The sequence below is a fragment of the Pelodiscus sinensis genome, chromosome 1 (assembly GCF_049634645.1).
Source record: "Pelodiscus sinensis isolate JC-2024 chromosome 1, ASM4963464v1, whole genome shotgun sequence".
In the NCBI taxonomy this organism is placed as follows: domain Eukaryota; kingdom Metazoa; phylum Chordata; order Testudines; family Trionychidae; genus Pelodiscus; species Pelodiscus sinensis.
In genome coordinates, this window is record NC_134711.1 from 4,706,825 (window position 1) to 4,734,811 (window position 27,987).

The window sequence follows — 27,987 nt, forward strand, 5'->3', positions numbered from 1 at the left end:
CGCCCTCCCCAGCCCACCCAACCCTACCTCACCCGCAAGTTCGCTCCCCGCCCCCTTCACTTCCGCCGCCCGATCTGCGCCATCAAGTGGGCATTGGCGGCAGCCTTTGCCCTCAAGTTCTTGGCCTTGGCGATGTCGAAGAGGATGTTCATGATGTTGGTGGGCACGTCGAGGGAGAGGGTGAATTTGGTGCGCCGGTCGCTCTTGGCCCGGGTCTGGTGCATCTTCCCTTTGAGCGGCGCCTGGTACTGGTAACGGGCGTCCTCTGGGAACGTCCTTTTCTCCTTTTCCTCCTCCTCCGCTTCCTCCCGCGGTGAGGGAGCCTCCTTCCCAGGCGGGTAGTCGGAATTCCTCTTGTCCAGGGGGGAGTTCTCCTCCAGGAGGCTCTTCTCGGCCTCCGAGAGGGCGGCGTTGATGCAGTTGAAGAGGGACTCGGCTTTGTACAGCTTGAGGGACAGGCCCGTCCTTGCGGCGCACAAAATCAGGAGCAGCAGCACGAATCTGGTGGGAGACATGGTTCCCCCCTGAGGCTCAGGAGAGGGAGAGAAGGCAGGGAAGGTAGAAACATAGGTGAGTGTCATTAGTATTAATCAGTGTATGCTCAAAGCAGAATGGTCCAGTAATTCCGGGATGGAATGGAGATTTCCAGGGCTTGGAGGAAGTACCTGTTGGTTAGAGCAGGGAATAGGGCATCAGGACACCTGGGTTTTATTCCCACAGCTAGGATGAAGTGTGGTCTAGTGGTTACAGAAGAGGATGGGCATCGGGACGCCTGGTTTTATTCCCACAGCTAGGAGGAAGTGTGGTCTAGTGGTTACAGAAGAGGATGGGCATCGGGACGCCTGGTTTTATTCCCACAGCTAGGAGGAAGTGTGGTCTAGTGGTAAGAGCAGGGGGGACCCATGGTTTCCCTCTGTAATTTTGGGTGAGTTGCTAAGACCCACAGTTAGAAACGTGGCCTCTAATTGTGCAAGGAGACCGGAGCTTTTGGAGACCTACACGTAGAAATTGCTTTGCTTTACTCTTGCTGACATGCAGCTGCTTCTGGGGCGGGACCCAAGAAACTGTTGTCAGCTCCCGCAATGTTACTTGGGGCTGTCAGATTCTCATTGTCACTGCAGAACATCTTCAGGGTCAGATTCCTTGAAATCTCTGTCACCTGTTAGTTTGTAGTATAGGAAACTGTTGAGTCAATTAGAAATTCTATACTTAGTAATTAGGGGCGGGTATAATTGTATTCATTATTTGCTTATTAATAGTCATTTTATGGGAGTTAACTTTACTAAATTAACATACTAAAATAGATAAAAGGTTCTGACTACAGCCAATTCGGGGCCACTCCGACATCATGTTGAATGTCTGAGGTAAACGTGCGTAGGCTATAAAGCAGTTCCTTTCACCCCATCCGCTCCTGGGTTGCCTGGTTCTTCTCTGACACCCTTCGGCTATGCCTACACGGCCCCCGTTTTGTGAAAAAAATATGCAAAAAATATCCTTTTTGCACAAAACCCCCCTCTTGCACAAGAGCCGTTCTTCCTGAAAAAAATGCGGAAGAACGGCTCTTGTGCATGAGGGGTTTTTTGAGCAAAAACGGAGCCGTGTACATGGCTCCTTTTTGTGCAAAAGCCTCTGGCGCAAAAACAGAGCCTCGTTAATTATGCAAATGAGGGGCGGCGATATTCCACGCTTTGCCTCGTTTGCGTAATTTTTGTGCAAAACGGGAGCAGTGTAGACATAGCTTTCGTGACTCTTTAATACCCTGGGAGCAACACGACAGCGCCCCCCCCCGCCGGGAGCGTGGCTACACACAGGTGAGGCCCAAGCGGAAGCTCTGTGCATTCTGGGATTGTCAGTCCCAGGGGGTCACTCATCCGGCTCGCGCAGGGCCCTGCGACAGCTCTCCGGGACTTGCTGGAGGGGCGGCTGGAGACAATTCCAGGCCACCAGACCAGAGAGCCGAGACTATGAAACCGCACCTGATGGTACGGGCTGGAGACGGGGGCCAGCGGGACAGGAGCCAGCCATGGAAGAGACAGTCCTGCCACCAGCTACTCGGTGCCATGCAGCTCATGGTCCCAAACCTGACTGGGCTCCAGCGGCCATAGCTTTGGGAGCAGCGAAGCAGGAGACAGTGAAGAAAGCCTCCAGGCCGTACCGGCCCTTTAAGGGCTCCTTGACGCCATGCTCCGGGAGTTAGGAGGCATGCTGAGGGCTTCCCACCCATTCCATAGACCTTTTTATTTTAGCTAGCCTGCCCAAGCCTCCATCGGCTCCTAGGGGTCCCTCCCAGCCAGACCCACCTGCTGGGGGCATTATAAGGCTTGCCAGACCCCACATGGAAATCCAGCTAGGGCTGGCCTCTGTAATGGGCCCAAATTGGATGGGGGTGTGGTCCTGATGAGAAACTTCAAGAGGGTGGATATTGGGGGCCCCTCCACTAGCCACCTAAGGCTCATGGGGGCCCCCCAATCCTCTTCCTATCTGTGTGGAGAAGGTTGAGGGACCCCAGAAGCTTTCTAAGGCTTTTGGGATTGGGTAGGGCCTGGGAGGTGGACACCCTTCCGAGTAGCGTTCTGGGACTTGCCAAACTGAGCTCTTCTCGAAGGTGTCCTGTAAACTCCACAGGTGTTGGGCCCGAGGAGATGCATAGGAGGTGAGTGGGGGATGGCCCCTTGAGATGTGCCCCCAAGTCCTCCTGCTTCCCTCATCCCCCCCCTTTTGAGACCTGAGAAGGTCTCTGCCCTTCACAAGATCCTAAGATGTGCTGGAGAGGCACTTCTCTCTGCATAGGCATTAGGGGGTGTGACGTAGTGGGGGTACCTGGCTGGTTTCTATGCTGCTGGCTCTGGGGTAACCCCCACTGGCTGCAGTTGGTACCACAGCCCAGCAAAACAGGATGAGTCATTATGCAAAGGGTGTCTCAACCTGTCTGACCAGCCACCCCCCATGCAGAGGAACAAAGGAAGGTAGATGCTACCCTGGCTGGGGGGAAGGGCTGGAGGAGAGTTAGTTTAGTTCCTGGCTGGAAAGCAGGGGAGAAGGAGCTGGGGAGGGGGGCTGGGACTCCCCTATCTCAAGGGGGGCACTGAGGCCTCTTAGCCCCCAGTTCCTGTAACCAGATTACATCTGTGCTGTGCTATATCCTGGAGGGGCAATAAACAACCTCCATTATACTGGCTGGTGGAGTCTGTTCATGCCATTTCGGGGGTGCAGGAGATGGGAAAATCCCGACGCGTTGTCACAGGGGGTCGGTAAGATGGGAGAGAAAATCACATCCCCCCACTGCTCTCTCCAGTCCCTCGGTAGGACGATTTAGAAAATGAAGTAAATTCCCACGCAAAAAAAGTTCTTCCAGGGTGTTCAAAGCTGCAAGACCATCCCTTTCATAAAATAGCAGAAGTTTTCAGCACTGAGGTTTCACTTCTGTAACAAGCCAGTCACACACACAAAATACCCATAACCTTAACTCTGCCCCCATTTTGCCTCAAGGTTGGAATATTCTCAGTTGGGTTTAGAAAAACTGCATAACATCACTGCAGGGTTAAGGCTTAAAGAAGGCCATGGTTTAGCTGAATGTCTTTTGAGTGAAAGAAGTCATCTAAGCAAGCAAGAGTGAAATGGTCCATTTGATTTATGGACCAAACACCCAACTCTTGTTCAAGCACATTTGGCCCAGAAGGCTTCAAATTCTTACCTATTTGGCAAATCTTAGGGTAATAATGACTAGAATCTCTATGCAGGTTTATAATTATTAATGTGTAAGGAGTGGAGGAATGGCCCCATAATTCCTGTCTTGATGGGTGACTTTACTTACATAACTACATAGAAAACTGTCGGCCTGATTTTTAACTGCCTTATACCTTATATCTCAGGAATCCCTGGATCTAACGATCTCAAATTTGAATCACTGATCCCCATGTTCCTTCCCAAATTTCAAAGCAATCCACGTAACCGTGCAAAGTGTAGAGCACGTTAGAAAAGTTGAGCTTTCAGAAGAAAATTGGTCTCGATTTGATGGCCCACTAAAATACAGTCATTTACACGTGCAAAATGGGTGCCAAGAGGTTGGAAAGACGCTGGTGGCGTTGTGCCCCCGTTTTGCACAGGCGCAATGAACGGCACAATGGGACTGGGCCCACCGTGTTGGGAAAATGGTTTTAAAAATGCCCCCTACCTTAAGAAACTATGTAGTGACGGCGGATTGCGAATGGAAAACGCAGAGAGGGCCTGCATTTGGCCGCTGGCGCAGAATGCATCATCTGGTGTGAGCTGGAGGCATGTCCTACTGAACGCAACTCCCTACTATGGGGCAGGATGTCTAGACAAGGAATCCATGAAGAGTCTTTTTAAGGGGCTCATTTCAGCTCAATGGCTGCAGCAGCATCTTTGCCTGCCAGGACTGGATTATCCAATAAGCAGACTAAGCACGTGCTTAGGGCACCAGCAAAGCAGGGGCACCAAAAAAAATGAGATTTAAAAAAAAAAAAATTTATATTTCAAAAAAAGCATCAAAGTTGTCATCGTGGGAAAAGTCAGAACTCCACAGACCGCTCTTTTTCTCAGCTGAAAAGAATATAAAACCCTCAGAGAACAGCGTGTCAGGACAGACTCGATTCACTTTCCCTATTGTGTATGGAAGTGGACGTGCTTCGTCAAGTCAGCTTTGATGAACGTAGCCAGAATTTTGCAATCAGAAAATCTAGAAAGAAGCTATTTTGTTTTCAGAAGACATGTCAGTTTTGTGTCATTTCGAAAAATACAATTTTATTTTACAGTATAGTATAATACTATATTATATTCCAGTATAGTATAATACTATATTATATATTTTGAATTACATATGGGGGGCACCATAATCTTTTCAGTGCTTAGGGCCTCTAAAACTCTTAATCCGGCTCTGTGCCTGCTCTTCCCAAAGACCAAGTTGTGCAGTGTCTCCATTCCCCACGGATGAGGTTTGGTGGCTGTTGTCTCCACCGCGGCAGAGGCTGGGGCGGTTACTTGAGGGTAACCGAGTGTCAGGTGGTGGAAATGCTAGCTCAGTTTGGAACTCCCTAGGTTTCTATAATACTAATTGTTATCTTGGATGGGCTCAGAAGGGAAGAACTGGTGGGAGAGGTCTAGGTTGGATATTAGGAAATATTATTTCCCTGGGAGGGTGGTGAAGCACTGGAATGGGTTCCCTAGGGAGGGGGTGGAATCTCCATCCCTAGAGGTTTTTAAGTCTCGGCTTGACAAAGCCCTGGCTGGGTTGATTTAGTTGGGATTGGTCCTGCTTTGGACAAGGGGCTGGACTTGATGACCTTCTGAGGTCTCTACCAGCTCGATGGTTCTATGAACCCTGATACAGGTCTGCAGTTGTTATTTCCCCTGGACCACAGGGGTTTGATGGGGACTAGCTAATGTTTGTGTAGGGCTTTGCAAAGCACCATGGACATGCTGCGGGTTTTAATTCTCCCCTCTGAGCTCTTTGGGATGGAACCTTGGATTGAAGGAGCGGTTGGTGTGGTGGCACCGCGGTTTCTCCTGCTCTCCTGAGCCTGTGGCACCCAATTTGGCTTCTTGAGGATGGAAATAGCTGAACTGAATTAAAGAAAGTGGGATCAGTCTAGCGCAGGAGTCTGCAACCTATGGCTCAGTGTGGAGCCAAATACGGCTCTTTGGCCATTCCCAAAATACAGGCCACTGTTTAAATTGAAATGAAAAATTAATTCAACATTTTAAAACCGTGTCATTCCTCCTGCAGCCTGAAGGCGCGCATGAACCTGAATGGGACCAGCTATGATGTAAACTTCAAAGACTGGCTAACCTTGTGAGGAGGGCTTTAAACTAGGTTTGTTGGGGGCAGGTGAGCAAAGCCCACAGGTAAGTGCTGCATGTGCGGGACTGGGAGATGGGTTGGAAATGGGGGGGACTACGGCCTATAATGGCAAGGAGAAAGGAGGGTCAGGGCACAACAGGGAGGCAAGATCCAATCAGTATCTTAGATGCCTATATACAAATGCGAGAAGTATGGGTAATAAGCAGGAAGAACTGGAATTGCTAACCAATAAATACAACTATGATATCATTGGTATTACAGAAACCTGGTGGGATGGGACGCATGATTGGAATGTTGGTATGGAAGGGTACGGCTTGCTCAGGAAGGACAGACAGGGAAAAAAGGGAGGAGGGGTTGCCTTGTATATTAAAAATGTACACACTTGGACTGAAGTGGAGATGAACGTAGGAGATAGCTGTGTAGAGAGTCTCTGGGTTAAGCTAAAAGGGGTAAAAAACGAGGGTGATATCATGCTAGGAGTCTACTACAGGCCACCTAGCCAGGTGGAAGAGGTGGATGAGGCCTTTTTTAAACAATTAACAAAACTATCCAAAGCCCAAGATTTGGTGGTGATGGGGGACTTCAACTATCCAGACATATGTTGGGAAACTAACACAGCGAGGCACAGGCTATCCAATAAGTTTCTGGACTGCATTGGAGACAACTTTCTGTTTCAGAAGGTTGAAAAAGCTACCAGAGGAGAAGCTGTTCTGGATTTGGTTTTAACAAATAGGGAGGAACTAGTTGAGAACTTGAAAGTGGAAGACAGTATAGGGGACAGTGATCACGAAATAATAGAGTTCATGATCTTAAGGAAAGGTAGAAGGGAGACCAGCACAATTGAGGTAATGGATTTCAGGAAGGCAGATTTTGATAAGCTCAGAGAACTTGTAGGTAAGGTCCCATGGGAAGCAAGACTGAAGGGAAAAACAACTGAGGAGAGTTGGAAGTATTTCAAAGGGACGTTGTTAAGGGCCCAAAAGCAAACAATTCCGCTGTGTAAGAAAGATAGAAAATATGGCAAAAGACCAGCTTGGCTTAACAAGGAGATCTTGCACGATCTCAAAATAAAAAAGGAGTCATATAAAAAATGGAAACTAGGACAACTAACAAAGGATGAATATAGGCAAGCAACACGGGAATGCAGGGGCAAGATTAGAAAGGCAAAGGCACAAAATGAGATCAAACTAGCTACAGGCATAAAGGGAAACAAGAAGACTTTTTATAAATACATTAAAAGCAAGAGGAAGACCAAGGACAGGGTAGGCCCACTGCTTAGTGAGGAGGGAGAAGCAGTAACAGGAAACTTGGAAATGGCGGAGATGCTCAATGACTTCTTTGTTTCGGTCTTCACCGAGAAGTCTGGAGGTGTGCCTAACGTAGTGAATACAAGCAGAGAGAGGGTAAGTTTAGAAGATAGGATACACAAAGAACAAGTTAAAAATCACTTAGGAAAGTTAGATGTCAGCAAGTCACCAGGTCCTGATGAAATGCATCCCAGGATACTCAAGGAGCTGATAGAGGAGGTATCTGAGCCTTTAGCTATGATCTTTGAAAAATCATGGCAGACAGGGGAGATTCCAGAAGACTGGAAAAGGGCAAATATTGTGGCCATCTATAAAAAGGGGAATAAGAACAACCCAGGAAACTATAGACCGGTCAGTTTAACGTCTGTCCCAGGGAAGATAATGGAGCAGGTAATTAAGGAAATCATATGCAAACACTTGGAAGGTAATAAGGTGATAGGGAATAGCCAGCATGGGTTTGTGAAGAACAAGTCATGCCAAACTAATCTGATAGCTTTCTTTGATAAGATAACAAGCCTTGTGGATAAGGGAGAAGCGGTGGATGTCATATACCTAGACTTTAGTAAGGCATTTGATACGGTCTCGCATGATATTCTTATTGATAAACTAGGCAAATATAACTTAGATAGGGCCACGATAAGGTGGGTGCATAATTGGCTGGATAACCGTAGTCAGAGAGTTGTTGTTAACGGTGCTAAATCCTGCTGGAAAGGGATAACAAGTGGAGTTCCTCAAGGGTCTGTTTTGGGACCCGTACTGTTCAATATCTTCATCAATGATGTAGATATTGGGATAGAGAGTACGCTTATTAAGTTTGCAGATGATACCAAACTGGGTGGGGTTGCGACTTCTTTGGAGGATAGGGACATAATTCAAAATGACCTTAGCAAGTTAGAGAAATGGTCAGAGGTAAACAGGATGAGGTTTAATAAAGAGAAATGCAAAGTGCTCCACTTAGGAAGGAACAATCAGTTCCATACATACAAGATGGGAAGCGACTGTCTAGGAAGGAGCATGGCGGAAAGGGATCTAGGGGTCATACTGGACCACAAGTTGAATATGAGTCAACAGTGTGACGCTGTTGCAAAAAAAGCAAATATGATTCTAGGTTGTATCAACAGGTGTGTTGTAAGCAAAACTCGTGAAGTCATTCTGCCGCTCTACTCTGCACTAGTTAGGCCTCAGCTGGAGTACTGTGTCCAGTTCTGGGCGCCACATTTCAAGAAAGATGTGGAGAAATTGGAAAGGGTACAGAGAAGAGCGACAAGAATGATTAAAGGTCTAGAGAACATGACCTATGAAGCCAGGCTTCATGAACTGGGCTTGTTTAGTTTGGAAAAAAGAAGATTAAGGGGGGACATGATAGCGGTTTTCAAATATCTAAAAGGGTGTCACAAGGAGGAAGGAGAAAATTTGTTCCTCTTGGTTTCTGAGGACAGGACAAGGAGTAATGGGCTTAAAGTGCAGCAGGGGAGGTTTAGATTGGACATTAGGAAAAAATTCCTAACTACCAGGGTGGTCAAATATTGGAATAAATTGCCAAGGGAGGTGGTGGAATCTCCCTCTCTGGAGATATTTAAGAACAGGTTAGATAGACATCTGTCAGGGATGGTGTAGGTGGAGCTTGGTCCTGCCTTGAGGGCGGGGGGCTGGACTCGATGACCTCTTGAGGTCCCTTCCAGTCCTATGATTCTATGATTCTATAAGAAAAGTGCAAAAAGAAGCAGCAGCAGAAGTCCCATTCGACAAAGTCTGTGAGTGCAATGTTTCATTGATGCTGCTATTAATCCTCAGGTCAGTTATCAATAATACGACGTTGTATATTTGCAGTCATGCAAATGGGCATTCGGATACGGCTCTTTGTTATTCTGAATTTTGCTGCAGCTGGCTCTTTGGTTTGAAAAGGATGCTGACCCCTGGACTAGAGGAGCTGGGGGGAAATATAGTGGCCTGTGACAGGAGATCATAGAATCAGGCAATGTCTACATTGCAGGCTTCTTGCGCAAGAAGCTTTTTGCGGAAGAGATCTTCCACAAAATCTTCTTGCACAAGAGTGCGTCCACCCTGCAAAAGCGCATCTGAAAAGTGATGGGCTTTTGCGCAAGAGAGCGTGCAGACTGCATGGACTCTCTCTTCCAAGAAAGCTCTGATTGCCATTCGCAAAATAGCCAGCAGGGTACCTGTGCTTCTTCCGTTTCCCATCCCCACACACCTTTTTGCGCAAGAGCTCTTACGCAAAAAGGAGTTATTCCTTGTAGAAAGAGGAGTACCTATACCGCAAAACCCCCTCAGTTTTGTTGCTTCACTGTACATTTTCTTGCACAAAAACATTCTTGTCATATGGATGCCATTTTTACGCAAAAACTCTGCAGCATAGACATAGCCTCACAGAATCACAGAACTGGAAAGAAACTCGACAGATCATCAGATTCAGTTCCCTGCCCTCACGGCAGGACCAAGCACTAGGCCGGGGATCTAATGTGTCTATCTGGGCTTAATCTCTATGGCAGTGGTCCCCAACCTTTTGGGGCTGCAGGGTGCTTGAGGCGGGGCTGCTCACACGCCGGGCACCCGAGGGCGGGGCCACACATGCGCCCACGGGCGGGGGCGTGCACGCGCCTGGGGGCAGAGCCACCCATATGCCGTGCGCCCGGTGCCGGCGCCACCCATGTGCCACACTCCCGGGACCGCTGCTGCTCCTGTGCCTCATGCCTGGGGGTGGGGCTGCCCATGTGCCTCACACCTGGGGCTGACGCTGCTCCTGTGCCATGGGCCCAGGGGCGAGGCCGCCCATACGCCATGTGCCTGGGGCCAGCGCCACTCCTGTGCCGGGCGCCCAGGCTGGTGCCGCTCATACACTGCATGCCTGGGGCCAGCACAGCCCTTGCACCACGCCGGCCCTGATCACTCGGCGGGCGCACAGAAATGTCCCGGCGGGCGCCATGGCGCCCACGGGCACCACGGTGAGGACTACTGCTCTATGGTTTAGACCTACGCAGCAGGTCTAAAGTCAAATTAAGTGATGCAACTTCAGCTACGTCAATTGCGCAGCTGAAGTCAAAATAGCTTAACTCGGCTTTTGGCGCTGTCTACGCAGCAGGAAGTCAAGGGAAGAACATTCTTGCTCCGACTTCTCTTACTCCTCGTGAAACGAGGGCCACAGGGCTGTGTCTAGACTACACCTCTCTGTCGACAGAGAGATGTAGATTAGGCACGTCGAAATTGCTAATGAAGCAGGGATTTAAATATCCCGCGCTTCATTAGCATACACATGGCCTCTGCTTTTTTTCAAAACGGAGCTTTTTCGAAAAAAGAAAATGGCAGTCTAGATGGGACTCTTTCGAAAAATAAAGCCTTTTTCGAAAGATCCCTTCTCTCTCATAAAATGAGGTTTACAGGATCTTTCGAAAAAGGGTTGGTCTAGAGGGTTGGGTTTTTTTTTTAAAAAGCTCCGTTTCGAAAAAAAGCGGAGGTCATGTTTATGCTAATGAAGCATGGGATATTTAAATCCCTTCTTCATTAGCTATTTCAATGTGCCTAATCTACATCTCTCTGTTGACAGAGAGGTGTAGACTAGACACAGCCCAGGAGTTCGAATAAGAAGTCTTCCAGCTTGCCATTATTTCGAAATAACGGTTTGCTGTATCGGCACGCTCTTTGTTATTTTGGAATAACGTCAGGTCTTCTTCGAGAGACGTCCCTGGGGGTGCTCCACAGCAGGTGTTGGTGTATCCCAGTGGACTCTCTAGCTGGACTGGGAAGTTGTCTGAGGACAGGCCTGAATCAACTACTACAAGGACCCCGTTCCGCTGAGATCAGTTCAGCAAGGCTCCTCACGGCTGGGCGAAAAGGACGCGCCTGCCTGACTCCTAGAAGACAGGGAGGTGCCTGCGGGAGTCTCACTTAGGATACATCCGCTTGGGGTGACGCACCAGGTGCAACGTGGGTGTAACCAGGCGCCTGCCTGCATCTGCCTGCCATGGCAACGGGAGAAGGACTGCAGAAACGGAGCTAGGCCTGGCTCCAATGGAGGACCTAGGCCTGTGTGTAACACCGAGCCCGTTGGAGCCAGTAGATCCCGCCACATGCTCGCGGCTGCAGGGGCGCTTTGGTGGAAGACAGGGCCCTTTGCGCCATATTTCACCACCTCTCTCTGCGGAAAGAGGCGCACGAGTCAGCTTAGAGCCGGGGCGGGGAACCGAAGGCCTGGAGGCCGGATGTGGCTTGCTCCAGAGGCTTGGGGCTCCACCCCAGTTTTGGGGAGCCTGCGCGCGCACTCCAGCCCCTTTGCTCTCCCACTGCAGGGCTGGAGCATCCAAAATCTACCAGCCTGGCCCCCCCCCCCCCCCGGCTCTGATGTGGGAAGGGAGTGTGGGGAGGGTCTGTCTCCTTCTCGGATGGGGGCCACGTCAGGGAGGGGTTGGTTTCTCTTGTTTGCGTCTCACGTGTGTGCAGCCCCCGGACTGATTTTCCTGTGGGTCAACGGCCCCCGACCCGAACAAGGTTCCCCTCTCCGGCGTGGCTGACCAGGGAACCATCTTCCTCACGTGGGCGCTACCCCTCGGTGCAGCCCATTTCAGAACAACTGGCCACCTCTGTGCGGGGCAGGGGAGCCCCACTGGCGCAAGCGCACCGTGTGGGGCAGCCCGTGCCGGAGCACGAGGGAGGGCTGCCTGGCCTGTGGCGTGCAGGCCGAGCCATGAGGAGCCCGGCTCAGGAGGGCGGCTCCTTGGCACGTGCCCGGCCTCTGCCACCGCTTTGCCTGGCTCCAGCCGGTGGGATTAGCTCCTGGGCCCGATCCTGTGGGGCGTTCAGCACCCTGGACCCTCATTGACGCTTCCTCTCTGCCCCCAGCCCGACCCTCCTCCATCTCCGCCGGTGGGTTAATGCATGTGGGGGCCTGGCCCCAAACTGGAGGGGGCGGGGGAAGACATGGTACAAGCTCCCCCCCCCTCTGGGTCGGGCTCAGCTGTGCGCCAGGTTTGGGGCAGGGGGTGGAAATGTTGCCTTTGCCCCTGGGTGCATAACCCCCTCCCTATGCCTCTGAGGAGTGGGGGACCTATGTGGGTCGCTGACCCACAGAAAAATCAGTCGGGGGCTGCACACAAGTGAGAAGCAACCCCCCCCAGACGTGAACCCTGACTGAGAAAGAGAAAGACCCTCCCCATGTTCCCCTTACACACCAGAGCTGGGGGAGGGTCCAGGCTAGTAGATTGTGTGTGCTCCAGCCCTGTGAGGGGATAATGTGGGGAGGCTGGAGCACCAGCGTGGGGAGAGGGGGAGTCCCAAGCGTCCCATGGTGCCAAGGGGAGTCCCGAGTATCAGGGGGCCTGATCCAGGCAAGCCATGGTCCGCATACAGCCCCCCAGGCCTTAGGTTCCCCTCCCCTGTACTAGAGGGACAGGGCCTCATGGGCGAGGAGTTGTTTGGGGAAAGTAACTTACTGTTCTCCTGCTTGTCTGAAGTCCCCTGCTCTCACTCTGTGTTCCCGGAGTCATCGACTGAGCCAAGAAACCTGGCTGCGTGAGCTGGCGTCAGAGAGATGGAGTTCTGAGAGGTTTTAAACCGTACGCCTGGCAGGATTCATCAGACAGCTGCCTGGACTCGTCCGTATACATCTCAGCAAACAACCACTAGACTAGAAATCCGTGTTGCTGTACATGAATTCTCATCTGTTGACAATTTGGCCCCATGTGCTCTGTTAGGGTCCAGGGCTATTGGCCCTGGATTGTTATTACTAGCGACCGGGCTGCTGGCTGCATTTTCCATTTTGTTTGGAAACACCCAGCTGTAATTCAGAACGAATCGGGCCCCTCCAAAGTGCTCTCTGGGGCTGACAGTCCCCTAATCAGTGTGAGAATCCGTCAGAGGATTTGCATCTCTCTGAGACCTGTACAACTAACTATCAAAGCAGTTTGTACCGTTCTTTATACTATCATCTGACATGGAACGTCTGGCCCGACGTTCGGCTATGCCCAGACTAGCTTGTTCGGTCTCTGAAAACTCTTTGGGGACTTCCTGGGGGCTTGGTGACAAGACTCTTTGGGGACTTCCTTGTGATTGGTGACGAGAATTGTGGAACATGAAAAAATGCAAAGGAAGCCCGCCCTGAAGCATCGTTGGTTTTCAAATCCCCAGAAGAAGGACTAATTTTGTAACCATCAAGGCAAAGCCTCCGCACAATACACTACCGGTGGCCGGGCTAATGCGTTCTCTTTTCTTGGCTACTGCAAAAACCACTCATGCTAACCCTCCGGCTGCATCTCTTGTACCCGTGAATCCTCGTGCACCGTTAGCCATTATAAAATATTGCTTCCCGGAACTGTCACCGAAGAAATGTGGAATTCAGCCGAAAGGAGGAGCAAAGCAGCTTTTGAAGAGGCTTGGATTGAGTCTGATGATGAGACATGAGCCACAGGTGACTTTAGGGGCACATCTTTCGCTGGGATACAAGGTTGTGGCTCCAATGCACAATTTACAGGCATTATATTGAAAAGCTATAGCCAGCTGGAGCTATCAGAATTGACCCTAGCTGGGGACTGCTACCTGCCTCTTAGCTGTTAAAGATGAGAGGAAAAGTGAAGCAGACAGGCAAGGCAGATCGAGCAAGTTGGGAACAAAGCTTTTTCGGAATTATGATTAGTGTCCTCCCTTAATAACGACTCCAGCTAGAGCTAACGAGGTGGATCTGATTTGCTCTGCTTAGCTTCCCAGCACAAGTCGTTGCAGAGTGATCAAATATTACCAGTTTGGACCCAAGCCACGCACACAACCACTCTGAGAACTCATAAACCAACTGCATATTGCAAATGGCCCGTTTTGTTGCTGATGCACCGAGGACAAAACTGATTTTATGGCTCCGTCTTGCTTGCCCAGACTGTTACAAAAACAGCATTTTGTGCCTCCCCTCCCGCGAAAAATGTCCGACCTACCTCTTTTCCCCATCCTGGGAACCAGGCAGTTTAACTCTGAAAATTGCAGCTGAACCTTTGCTTCAGAAACTCAAAAGAGAGAATCATTTTGGTCTCATAATGCAGTTTCCTAGACAGCTTTTTGATAAAATGCCTCTCTCCTTTTGCATAGAAATAGGGCACCCGGCAGGAGCCCAAGCACTTATTGGAAGCACTGAAATATTTAAACTTCCTACAGATGAAACCGGTTCCCCTTTCATAAATGAATTCCAAGCCATGCACTCACCTGCAAGTCTTCTGAGCTCTGGAGCGAGAGCGCTCGCTGTTGCAAGCCGCCGTCTCAGAGTAAGGAGAAATACATCAGGCACATTACCCTGAACTTCTGTCTCCTGCCTTTTCTTTGATTGTTATTAAGAGGGCTGCGATAGTTTTTTCTCTCTATGGAAACGCTTTTCCCTCCTCCCTTGTGTATATATAAAAATGAGCGATCACGGGGTCTGGAGCGTAATTCCAGATGCGGAGCCTTCATTTGGACATGATTTCATTAAAAGGAAATCAGAAGGAGCTGGCCACGTCACGGGGCTGAGATGTCACTTCTCATTCAGAAAGAAAAAAATAGAGATGGCTATTAAGAGTCACACCAAGAAGAGGAGCTGTTGCAAACTCCAGCACTGCCTCGCCAGAACCCCCCTGCTTGGAATGCATAATCCTTAGCAGATTTCTACAGGTATTTGGGCTCCTAATGATGAAGATAGTAAGATTTTTAAAAGCACTGACACACCTATTTGCCTCTCTATAGCTTTACAAATCTGGCCCAGCATCTCCTCCATTTATTTGCAGAGTCTCTGGGCAAAGTCCACCCCCGGCGAACGCCACAGAGTTAATTAACTTGCATCAGGGACAGATTTGGCCTTTGTTCACCAATATTCAACTCAGCCCATTTGTGGCAGATGAGCAGGTATTATTGTCCTCACATGACAGATGGGGGAAACTGAGGCAGCAAGGTTATGAGACCTGCCCCAGGGGACAGAAAGAGTCAGCGATGGGGTTAGAATCTCCAGAGCCCATCCAGCTGCCCAAATAAGGAGCTGCATTGATAACAAAAGACAACACAGAGAAAAAACCACCCAGGACAAAGTCTTTTGAGTCTGTGGCAGTTTTAAGCCCAGGAGCTGGATCAGTGAGGAGTTTGTACAGGCTGAATGGCAGTTTGACTGCAGACCGAAACTACAAAAGAAAAAGATACCTGAACTTCACCTCTGGGTCCTGCCACAGATTGTCTGGGTGACCTTGGCCAAGTCATTTAGTCATAGTTTTGAAGCCCCAGAGACAGGTAACTCTGCTACATACATCAAAGATCTAATTGGTTATGGGCTAAACCCTTCGATGAACCTCAGAGAGAAAGGAAGTGGGGTTTGAAAAGGGTTAACATGTCCCCTTGCTATCTATTTAGGGTTTTCCTTTCTGGTTAATTCCTCCCAAGAACTAGGGGTCACCAAATGAAATTAATAGGTAGCAGGTTTAAAACAAACAAAAGGCAGTATTTCTTCATGCAGCGCACAGTCAACCTGTGGAACTCCTTGCCAGAGGATGTTGTGAAGACCAGGACTTTAACAGGGTTCAAAAAAGAACTAGATAAATTCACAGAGGTTAGGGAGATTAGAGAAGCTGTCAAAATAAAAAACTCAATAATAGTAGGAGATTTCAACTATCCTTATATTGACTGGGTATATATCACCTCAGGATGCAGAGATAAATGTTTTTGATATCTTAAATGACTGCATCTTGGAGCAGCTGCTTCTAGAACCCACAAGGGAAGAGGTAATTCTTGATTTAGTCCTAAGTGGAGCGCAGGATCTGGTCCAAGAGGTAAATATAACTGGACTAGGAAATAGTGACCATAAGTAATAAAATTTAACATCCCTGAGGTGGGAAAAACGCCTCAGCAGCCCAACACTGGAATTTAATTTCAGAAAGGGGAACTACACAAAAATGAAGAGGTTAGTTAAACAGAAATTAAAAGGTACAGTGACAAAAGTAAAATCCCTGCAAGCTTCATGGAAACTTTTCAAAGACACCATAATAGAGGCCCAACTTAAATGTATGCCCCAAATTAAAAAATACAGTAAGAGAACCAAAAAAGTGCCACCGTGGCTTAACAACCAGGTAAAAGAAGCAGTGACAGATAAAAAAAATCTTTTAAAAAGTGAAAGTCATATCCTTGTGAGGAAAATAGAAAGGATCATAAACTTTGTCAAATTGAGTGTAAAAAATATAGTAAGAAAAGCCAAAAAGGAGTTTGAAGAACAGCTAGCCAAAAACTCAAAAAGTAATAGCAAAATGTTTTTAAGTACATCAGAAGCAGGAAGCCGGCTAAACAGCCAGCAGGGCCCTTGGACGATCGAGATGCTAAAGGAGTCCTCAAAGATGATAAAGTCATTGCAGAGAAGCTAAATGAATTATTTGCTTCAGTCTTCACGGCTGAGGATATTGGGGAAGTTCCCAAACTGAGCCAATCTTTTTAGGTGACAAATCTGAGAAACTGTCCCAGATTGAGGTGTCATTACAGAAGGTTGTGGAAAAATTTGATAAACTTAACAGTAGCAAGTCACCGGGACCAGATGGCATTCACCCAAGAGTTCTGAAAGAACTCAAATGGGAAATTGCGGAACTATTAACTGTGGTTTGTAACCTATCCTTTAAATCAGCTTCCGTACCTAATGACTGGAAGATAGCGAACGTGACGCCAATACTTAAAAAGGGCTCTTGAGGCAATCCTGGCAATTACAGATAATTATATCTAATGTCAGTACAACTTACCCATAGTAATGAATAAAATTGTCAGACACTTAGATGAACATAATTTATCGGGGGAAAATCAACATTGTTTCTGTAAAAGGAATCATGCCTTACTAATCAACTAGAGGTCTTTGAGGGGGTCAAAAAAAAGGGGGACAAAGGGGATCCAGTGGATAGAGTATACTTAGATTTCCAGAAAGCCTTTGACAAGGCTCTTAAGTAAAGTAAGTTGTCATGGGGTAAGAGGGAAGGTTCTTTCATGGATTGATAACTGGTTAAAAGACAGGAAACAAAGGGTAGGAATAAATGGTCAGTTTTCCGAGTGGAGAGAGATAATTAGTGGGGTCCCCCAAGGGTCTGTCCTGGGACCAATCCTATTCAATTTGTTTATAAATGATCTAGAGAAAGGGGTAAACAGAGAGGGGGCAACATTTGCAGCTGATACCAAACTGCTCAAGATAGTTAACACCAAAGCAGACTGAAGAGCTTCAAAAAGATCTCTCCACACTAAGTGATTGGGCAACAAAATGGCAAATGAAATTGAATGCTGATAAATGTAAAGTAATGCACATTGGGAAACATAACCCCAACTATAAGTACACTATGATGGGGACTAATTTAGCTACAACTACTCGAGAGAGAGATCATTGTGGCTAGTTCTCTGAAAACAGCCCCTCAGTGTGCAGCGTCAGTCGAAAAAGCAAATAGTATGTTAGGAATCATTAAAAAAAAGGGAGAGAGGAGGGGTGGCCAACCCATTCCAGGCAAAGAGCCAAGATATCAGTGGATCCAGCGTGAAGAGCCGGGGCAAAACCGTAGTGAAAAAAAGAAGGACTGCCCCTTTAAGAAAACGTGTTTAGAGGCTTTTTGGCCACATCAAGCTCCCGCTGGCTGACGCTGTCTTTAATACTCCATCTTTAATGGCTGCGGTGGACGGCTCCCCTGCCCCGGTGAGCACAGAGAGCTGGAAGGAGAGGGCTGTTTTCAGGGGTGCGGGGGCGGGTTTACGAGGCACGGGGGTGGAGGGTTTCATGAGCCACATCCTGGGCGGGGGAGGGGGAAGGGGGAGGAAGAGCCGCATGTGGCTTGCGAGCCATGGGTTGGCCAAGGCTGAGATAGAGAATAAGACAGGGAAAATCTTATTGCCTCAATATAAAACCATGGTACGCCCACATCCTGAATATTGTGTATAGATGTGGTCGCCTCATCTCAAAAAAGATAGATTGCATTGGAAAAGGTTCAGAAAAGAGCAACTAAAATGATGAGGGGTTTGGAACGGGTCCCATATGAGGAGAGATTTAAAAGACTTGGACTTTTCATCTTAGAAAAGTGGAGACTAAGGGGGGATATGACAGAGGTCTATAAAATCATGACTGGTGTGGAAAAAGCGAATAAGGAAAAATTATTTACTTATTCCCACAATATAAGAACTAGGGGTCATCAAATGAAATGAATAGGCAGCAGGTTTAAAAGCAACCAAAGGAAGTTTTTCTTCACTCAGCGCACAGTCAACCTGTGGAACTCCTTGCCAGGGGATGTGGTGAAGACTAGGACTTTAACAGGGTTCAAAAACGAGCTAGATAGATTTATGGAGGTTAGGTCCCTCAGTGGCTATTAGCCAGGATGGGTAGGAATCGTGTTCCTAGCCTTTGTCTGAGGCTGGGAATGGGTGATGGGAGAGAGGTTGCTTGAGGAGTCCCTGTTCTGTTCACTCCCTCTGGGGTATCTGGCATTGGCTGCTGTTGGCAGACAGGACACTAAGCTGGATGGACCTTTGGTCTGACCCCGTCTGGCCGTTCTTGTGTTCTATCAAAGGCCTTTTAACATTATTGAAGCCAGTGGATCTTCCCCAGCAATTGTGGGGTTGGGGGGGATCAGGCTCTGCTGTGCTTTGCTCTAGGGGTCCTGAAACTGACCGATCCCAACAGGGACTCCTCGTTCATTCACCGAGGGGGCCACTGATGATTTCCGGCAGCGGAGAGGGATGGGGCGGGGTGGGGTCAGGAGACTACGATTAAGCAACATCTGCAGGCAGGACAGATCTCTCGAGTCGGGGTCTGGCACACAAGTAGCCCCCCCCGAAGTCTTCTGGGGAGCTTCTTGGGGGAGGGAAGGCCTCACAACCTGGCCTTCGGCTTTGCCTCACCCCTTGCTCAGGCGAAGACCCTGTGACTTGTTTAGTGCGGCAGGGCGAACGATCTCCCCTGGTTGGCTTGTCCGGAGCCCTTGGCCTCGCCCTCTGCACAGAGCCCGCCTTGATAAATGAGACCTACTTTCAGCCGGGGCCCGCGTCCGGGCGCCGTTACAGTGATTTCCCGTCGGACCCAGCCGAGATATTTGAACGCGGAAGCCCCGGCTGGCTCGTTATCAATCCTGCTTCTGCCAGACAAGAGGCTGGGGCAGGGGAGCGGAGTCAGCAGCCTTCGCCGGCAGCTTAATTAGCGTGGCTGCTCCGAGAGACACTGCGGAGAGCCAAGGGCCGAGCGATATTGACATTCCCTGAATAAACGCATGTCTCTGTCGGGGATGGAATGAAGGAAGCGCTGCCCCGAAATACGCGGGCAGCATCCCGCCGTGTGTCTCATGCAAGCAGCTAAATGTGGCCATGTCGGCTATGTCCACGCGCGCGGCGGCTTGCGCGAGAAATATGCAAATGAGGCTAAGCGTGGACTAGCGCCGAGCCTCATTTGCATACCTAAGGAGCCGCCATTGTTGCAGAAGAGGCTCGTGCGCCAGAAGGAGCTGTCTACACTGTCCCTTCTTGTGCAAGAAAACCCCTATTGTGCAATGCCGTTACGCTGATTATTTTCAGGAATAACGGCATTGCGCAAGAAGGGTTTTCTTGCGCAAGAAGGGGCAGTGTAGACAGCTCCTTCTGGCGCACGAGCCTCTTCTGCAAAAATGGTGGCTCCTTAGGTATGCAAATGAGGCTTGGCAATATTCCACGTGTAGCCTAATTTGCATATATCTCGCACAAGACGCCGTGAGCATAGACATAGCCAAAATGTGCTCCTTAGCCCACGCTCTGCGGTTGTGAGATCTGAGCACCTTCCCACCACGGGCGAAGCAACCTGCCTAGAACCGACCACATGGGGCGCTTTCCTTCTATCCCGGGTGGAAAATTCCATGGCGATTATTCTGCGGGATGGCTGTGTGTGTTAGCGGTGGCACGGTGGGAGACGTGCCCCTGGACCAGAAGGGGATGAGGTTGGCGGTGCGTCTCCAATCCTATGGCAGTCGGTTCCACAGGTGCGCGGCGCATGGGCGGCTACTGCCCCGGGCGCGCGGCACATGCACGGTGCTGGCCCCAGGCGCGTGGCGCATAGGTGGTCCCGCCCCCGGACGCACGGCATGTGAGTGGCCCCGCCCCTGGGCACCCAGCAGCCCCAAAAGGTTGGGGACCACTGGTCTAGATCATCCCTGAGAGGTGTCTGTCTAGTAGGGTTACCAGATGCTTTAAAAAAATAACGGACACACTTGATCTCAGAGGGGGGGGAGGAACTGGATGGGAGGGGAGCAGGGCTGGCAGGGAGGAGGTTGGCGGGAGCAGGGCTGGCCAGGGCAGATCAGGGTTGTGGGGAGGGAACCAGACAGTGGGAAGCAGGGCTGGCCAGGAGGGGGTTGGGGGAAGCAGGGCTGGCCCGGGGGGAATCGGATGGCAGGGAGCAAGGCTGGCTGGGAGGGGGTGGGGGGAATGGGGCTGGCCGGGGGAGATTGGGTGGGGTGAGGGAACCGGCTGGCGGGAAACAGGGCTGGCCCGGGGGGAACCGGCTGGCGGGAAGTGGGGCTGGCTGGGACGGGGTTGAGGGGAGCAGGGCTGGCCGGGGGAGATTGGAGGGGGGGGGAATCGGATGGCAGGGAGCGAGGCTGGCTGGGAGGGGGTGGGGGGAGCAGGGCTGGCTGGGGGAGATTGGGTGGGGGGAGGGAACCAGCTGGCGGGAAGTGGGGCTGGCTGGGACGGGGTTGGGGGGAGCAGGGCTGGCCGGGGGAGATCGGAGGGGGGGGGAACCGGCTGGCGGGGAGTGGGGCTGGCTGGGAGGAGGTCGGGGGGAGCAGGGCTGGCCGGGGGAGATCGGGGGAGTGAACCAGCTGGTGGGGAGTGGAGCTGGCTGGGAAGGGGTCTGGGGGAGCAGGGCTGGCCAGGGGAGATCGGGGAGGGGAGGAACCGGCTGGCGGGGAGTCGGGCTGGCCCAGGCGCACGCAGATCCCGGGGTGCTGCCCATCCTGTGCCTAGTCCCGGCAGGGCGCACGGGTTGAGTTCGGCCCCAGCGATTCCATCGCGTCCTGGCCCGGCCCCCTCCTCTTTACTGTGTAGTTGCGTCCTGCCTGCCTGATGGACACGCTCACACAGCGTGAGTGTCTCTACCAGCCAGGCAGGACACAACAACGTACTGATACTCATGATAATAATAAAACTTAATTAGAAAACACTGGACATTTCTGTGTCCGGTATTTTCTCAATTTGTTTCCTGGACAGAAAGCTCAAATACCGGACTGTCCGGTTCAAAACCAGACACCTGGCCACCCTACTGTCTAACCTGCTCTTAAATATCTCCAGCGATGGAGATTCCACAACCTCCCTGGGCAATTTATTCCAGTGTTTGACCACCCTGACGGGTAGGAACTTTTTCTAATGTCCAAACTAAACCTCCCTCGCTGCAGTTTAAGCCCATTGCGTCTTGTCCTGGGCTAAAACAGTCACAAAGAAATATCAACACCCCTCTTCCTGTTTTGAAATGGGATTGAGTGAGCGTGGCGCGAGCATCACTGTATGTTGAAGAGTTTGCTCTGTTAGCTCTTGTTGGTCAAAGCCTCGGGGCTAAACTTTCTCCCCTCCCAGTCCTTGACCATCCTGGATCTCTGGAGTTTGGGCTCAGGCAATTTTTGAATGCCATCATCACGTCTTTTCATGGTAAGTTGGCAGGCAGTGGGCCAGAGGCGGATTTCTGGCTAGAAATCAGGCCCGGAGCCAATACGCTCTGGCCTGGAGTGTAGGAGCCGTTTGATCTGCTGTGCAGAGGTTAAAACTCCTGGGCTATGTCTAGACTGCAGGCTTCTTTCGAAAGAGGCTCTTTCGAAAGCATCTTTCGAAAGAGCCTCTTTCGAAAGATCGCGTCTAGACTGCAGGCGGATCTTTCGAAAGAGAAATCCGCTTTTTCGAAAGAGAGCACCCAGCGAGTCTGGATGCTCTCTTTCGAAGACGGCCTCTTTACATTGAAGAACGCCTTCCTTCGAAAGAGGAACTTTCGAAGGAAGGCGTTCTTCCTCGTGAAACGAGGTTTACCGCCATCGAAAGAAAAGCTGTGTTCTTTCGAAATAATTTCGAAAGAACGCGGCTTGAGTCTGGACGCAGGGGAAGTCTTTTCGGGAAAAGGCTACTTTTCCCGAAAAAACCCCTGAGTCTGGACACGGCCCTGGTGTTCCCCTGTGGGAAGAGGGGGACTCGTGCTGCTGTTGGTGCCCACAGAGTCAGAATCCAGCCCCCGCTGCTGTGGGGACGTGGGACCCGGGCCTCGGCTGGTGTCGTGCACAGGGTGAATCACCGTTGTTCTCCCGGCTCCGTGCAGAGCCAGCTGTGGCGTCTGTCCCCCCAGGGGCCGTGCTCCATGGTGGAGCCAATAAAAGCCGAGCCATAAAGCTCTCTGTAAATTATTGCCTCCGCTAGCTGCTCCCGGCGACCTTTCCGCACCTGCTCCTGTGGCTGGCAAAGAGGCGCGGCGAAGCACAGACCGGAGTGGCAGGCCGGGGTCCGGAAGGGGGCAGGCCGGCAGCCCACGCCCTGACGTCAGCGGGGCCCAGTTTCCAGCTGGCGGGGTGTACTCTGGGGAGGCGTTCGGATAGCACTGAAAGGTTGCTCCACCGGGCTGCCTGTGTGTGTGTAATACTGCCACCCCGACAGCGAGCGTGCTGCTTGTGCAGCCATCTGCAGACAGCCATCTCGGCCTGGCGCCACCCAGCCCCACTCTCCACGCTGCCCCCAGACCCAATGCAGCCTTGGCCCCGGGCTCTTGGCCCCTGCCCTGGCACCAACATGCTGATGCACCTGTGCACGTCACCCGCATGCCCGCCTGCTGGGGGTGGGTCCCTGTCCCATGCAATGGCACGGGGACCACTCACGGAGAGAGGAGGCGTTTCCTCTGCAGCCTCAGCTGAGAGCCAGCTGGCTTGTACCTCAAGCTGTAGAGCAGGGGTGGGGAACCGAAGGCCCGGGGGCTAGATGCGGCCCCCAGCTTGCCTGGATCTAACCCCTGAGGCTCAGGACTCCCCCCACCCCCAGCATTGGGGAGCTCACGTTGTGGGGCTGAAGTACGCAAAATCTACTAGCCTGGGCCCCCCTAGGCTCTGGCGTGGAAGGGGAACGTGGGGAGGGCCTTTCAGGGGCCACGTCAGTGAGGGGTTGGGGTGGTTTTGTTTGTTTCTTATTTGTGTGCGGCCCCCAACTGATTTTTCTCTGGGTCAGCAGCCCCCGACCCCAAAAAGGTTCCCCACCCCGGCTGCGGAGGCTCACACTGAGCTCCAGAGGTTCCTAGTTTGGTCCCGCCTGGCGGCATTACAGGAACTCACTAGCAGCCCCAAGGGAGCAGGGGGTTAGCCGGGGGGGATTTGAAGAACGGGAAACGTATCCTAGCAAAATACACATTAAGCTCCCTTCGCACGAGTGGCCCTGCTCCTTCGTGCAGCTGCAGGAGGCTCTTGGGCCTCTCCTATGAGACTAGTGGTTAGTGTGGGCGCTGAGCACTCAGGTTACCTGGCCAGGGTGGGAGCTGAGCACTCGGGTTACCCGGCCAGGGTGGGCGCTGAGCACTCGGGTTACCCGGCCAGGGTGGGCGCTGAGCACTCGGGTTACCCGGCCAGGGTGGGCGCTGAGCACTCGGGTTACCCGGCCAGGGTGGGCGCTGAGCACTCGGGTTACCCGGCCAGGGTGGGCGCTGAGCACTCGGGTTACCCGGCCAAGGTGGGCGCTGAGCACTCGGGTTACCCGGCCAGGGTGGGCGCTGAGCACTCGGGTTACCCGGCCAGGGTGGGAGCTGAGCGCTCGGGTTACCCGGCCAGGGTGGGCGCTGAGCACTCGGGTTACCTGGCCAGGGTGGGCGCTGAGCGCTCGGGTTACCCAGCCAAGGTGGGCGCTGAGCGCTCGGGTTACCCGGCCAGGGTGGGCGCTGAGCACTCGGGTTACCCGGCCAGGGTGGGCGCTGAGCGCTCGGGTTACCCGGCCAGGGTGGGTGCTGAGCGCTCGGGTTACCCGGCCAGGGTGGGCGCTGAGCGCTCGGGTTACCCGGCCAGGGTGGGAGCTGAGCGGTCGGGTTACCCGGCCAGGGTGGGCGCTGAGCACTCGGGTTACCCGGCCAGGGTGGGCGCTGAGCACTCGGGTTACCCGGCCAGGGTGGGCGCTGAGCGCTCGGGTTACCCGGCCAGGGTGGGAGCTGAGCGCTCGGGTTACCTGGCCAGGGTGGGCGCTGAGCGCTCGGGTTACCCGGCCAGGGTGGGCGCTGAGCGCTCGGGTTACCTGGCCAGGGTGGGCGCTGAGCGCTCGGGTTACCCGGCCAGGGTGGGCGCTGAGCGCTCGGGTTACCCGGCCAGGGTGGGCGCTGAGCACTCAGGTTACCTGGCCAGGGTGGGCGCTGAGCACTCAGGTTACCCGGCCAGGGTGGGCGCTGAGCACTCGGGTTACCCGGCCAGGGTGGGCGCTGAGCACTCGGGTTACCCGGCCAGGGTGGGTGCTGAGCGCTCGGGTTACCCGGCCAGGGTGGGCGCTGAGCGCTCGGGTTACCCGGCCAGGGTGGGAGCTGAGCGCTCGGGTTACCTGGCCAGGGTGGGCGCTGAGCGCTCGGGTTACCTGGCCAGGGTGGGCGCTGAGCGCTCGGGTTACCCGGCCAGGGTGGGCGCTGAGCGCTCGGGTTACCTGGCCAGGGTGGGCGCTGAGCGCTCGGGTTACCTGGCCAGGGTGGGCGCTGAGCGCTCGGGTTACCTGGCCAGGGTGGGAGCTGAGCGCTCGGGTTACCTGGCCAGGGTGGGCGCTGAGCACTCGGGTTACCTGGCCAGGGTGGGCGCTGAGCACTCGGGTTACCCGGCCAGGGTGGGAGCTGAGCGCTCGGGTTACCTGGCCAGGGTGGGCGCTGAGCGCTCGGGTTACCCGGCCAGGGTGGGCGCTGAGCACTCGGGTTACCCGGCCAGGGTGGGCGCTGAGCGCTCGGGTTACCTGGCCAGGGTGGGCGCTGAGCGCTCGGGTTACCTGGCCAGGGTGGGAGCTGAGCGCTCGGGTTACCTGGCCAGGGTGGGCACTGAGCACTCGGGTTACCTGGCCAGGGTGGGCACTGAGCACTCAGGTTACCTGGGTTCACCATGCTACAGACTCCCTGCGTGGACCTGCCCTGCCGACAGCAATGCCAGGTCCCAGGGCAGTACCAGCAAGTCTGTAATCTAGACATACCCTTAGACTGGGCCGGGGCAGAGAAGACGAATTCCCAGGCCAGTCGCCTGACTGAGGTGGCCGGACAGGCAGATCCGCGTCCCCCACGTACTCCGGTTCGGGATCATACGTGCAGCCGCCACCCTGCCAACAGTCACTTTGCCAGGGCCATTTTGGATCCTTCCAGTGCAGGCAGCAACAGTTTGTTTCTTATGTCCAAGTGACTGTCCTGCTGTGATTTCCTGGCGGGGAACCAGGGGGAGGCTTTTACTCCCCAGCTCGCTGTATCCCGCCTCCCCCCCATCCGCGAGGGGCCTGTTGTGTCTGTGGGTGAGTGGGGGGGGGGGGATGTTGCACGTACGCCCACCAAGAGCCGCTGTGGTGCTGGTGCGGGTGATGCAGAAGAAGCGTTCTAAGCCACAGGAGGAGAAGAGCAGCCCCTGGCGGCCAGCAGGTCGGAGGGAGCCCCCGGCCAGGAGAATTCCCCCGTCCGCTCCTGCTCTGGGACTCCTCGGAGCTGCCCCACAGCATAGACCAAAGGGGAGGGATGCCTCAGCTCCCCTGCAAACGCTCCGGTGCGTTTTTAACTGACGTCTAAACGTTCTGACGGATTTTACGGAGAGGCCCAATTTTAGCTCTTTTCGCCAGGATGGTCCCTTATGCCAAGAATGTCTGTGAATTCACTGACGCTTGGCAACCCTGATCCCCACCTCCTCCCAGGCCTCGGGGACCGGAAGTGGGGTCCCCTCTCCCCCTTCCCAGGCTGGGGGCGGCACAGGAGTACCCCACTCACCCTGCCCCTTATTCCAGCACCTGAACGGTGCTGAGCAGGCCAAAGGTGGCCTATGCAGTGTGGAGAGTTAGTCAGGACGGCGCCTGGCCTTTGTCTGGGCCCGGAGACCTTTGTGAGTTTCCTTTGGGAGCCTGAGCTGCTGCGCAGGAGGAGAGAAGATGGCCAAGCTGAACCCCTCAGGCTACACAATCCAAGAGGAGCGTGGGACTAAAAATTGCCCATGTGTGGCAGGCAGGGGCTAAGGGGGGAAGCAGCACAGAGTGGCCGGAGCTGTCTGAGATCGCAGGCGAGGCCTAGAGAGACACAGCAGCCCTAGACAGCTTCTTCATGCCACAGGCCACGGTGCCTGGGGGGAGATTTGATCCACCGGGTGTACTCGCTGTGTCCTTTCTTACCCCCTCAGTTGTGAGCAAGACACGAGAAGTCATTCTTCCGCTCTACTCTGCATTAGTTAGGCCTCAGTTGGGGTATTGTGTCCAGTTCTGGGCACCGCATTTCAGGAAAGATGTGGAGACATTGGAGAGGGTCCAGAGAAGAGCAACAAGAATGATTAAATGTCTAAAAAACATGAGCTATGAGGGAAGGCTGAAAGACAGGCCTCTACAATCTTGAACTATAACCAAGAGACAAGTAAAAAAACCAGCAAGCAAATGGTCAAACCAGCAAGCAATTGGGTTTGTTTAGTTTAGAAAAGAGAAGACTGAGGGTGTCATAAGGAGGAGGGAGAAAACTTGTTCATCTTGGCCTCTGAGGATAGAACAAGAAGCAATGGGCTTAAACTGCAGCAAGGGAGGTTTAGGTTGGACATTAGGAAAAAGTTCCTAACTGTCAGGGTGGTTAAACACTGGAATCAATTGCCCAGGGAGGTTGTGGAATCCCCATCTCTGGAGATATTTGAGAGAAGGTTAGATAAATGTCTATCAGGGATGGTCTAGACTGTATTTGGTCTTGCCATGAGGGCAGGGGACTGGACTCAATGACCTCTCGAGGTCCCTTCCAGTCCTAGTGTTCTATGATTCAGGAGCACAGGACTTGTGCTTGACACATCACTCAGGAAGTACCCGGTTTCCTGTCATGGATTTTGGTCCCAGCCAGCATTCACAAGGCCCCAAACGCTGCTTCCGCTTGGCAAATCTTCCTGACGCCAGGGAAGTGCCTGGCTCCATGCCATGTGTACCCCACCTCAGGGCAGGCTGTTCCGAAGTTGGGCCTAATCCCTCAACGAGCGATGAGTTCTCTAATCAGATTCCACCAGTTATTAAGCGTTCACTCCTCCAGCACTGTGCCAGCCACCGCATAGTGTCACAGTCCCTTTGAGTATTCCAGGCTATCTCGCCACCCAGGTGACCCTACCTTTGCGATAGACGGTCCCCCAAGAATTACAGCCATATTCTGGTTAATCCCAATCCCAAAAGACCAGTCACTTACCCGGGCCCATTGCACCTTAGATCTCCCATCCAAGCCAACACTTGTAATCAATCCAATAATAAGGTATCTAAAGATTAGTTAACTAGGAAAAGGAATTAAGAGAGTCATTTACAAGTTTAAAGCAGGTAAACATACCTGTGCACAGAGGAGTTTCAATCTTAATTGAATAAAATGATAGAAGCTTGTATAATAAGCACATTCTTTATGGCTAACCCAGACTAAACACTGGGATCTTTTGCTTATGCCTAATAATCCTTGCATTTCTAGTCCCTTGCGTTTTTAGTCCCTTTCCCCCTTCTGCGTGGAGCTGCAAACTTAGCCAAGGGAAAAAATTCACTTGCAAGACTTACCTTCATAGTGAGGGAGAGAGTAAACAACCAAATCTTTTGTCCTCTTTAACGAACCACAATAGTCCATCTGTTGTCAACGGGCCTTCCTCGTTTCTGTTGGAAACTCGTATTAGTTAATGTCTTTCACCTGTCAGCTGATTTGCACATTTAGAGATGCCTACAATGCAA

At 52.3% G+C, this 27,987-nt stretch overlaps 1 protein-coding gene across 2 annotated transcripts; it reads right to left on the bottom strand.

Annotated features, from left to right (window-relative positions):
• Nucleotides 1-23: 23 nt before the first annotated feature.
• UCN3 (urocortin 3) lies at nt 24-27,987 on the bottom strand. 2 transcript variants are annotated; one of them, XM_025183223.2, is made up of 2 exons: nt 27,820-27,987; nt 24-524 (listed from the first exon to the last, which is right to left on the bottom strand). In XM_025183223.2, the coding sequence occupies exons 1-2, from the start codon at nt 27,823-27,825 to the stop codon at nt 57-59; spliced, it is 474 nt and encodes a 157-aa protein (XP_025039008.2). In that variant the 5' UTR covers nt 27,826-27,987; the 3' UTR covers nt 24-56. The 2 variants fall into 2 exon arrangements, with proteins under 2 accessions (XP_025039008.2, XP_006120397.2); XM_006120335.4 differs by lacking the exon at nt 27,820-27,987 and adding an exon at nt 14,326-15,805.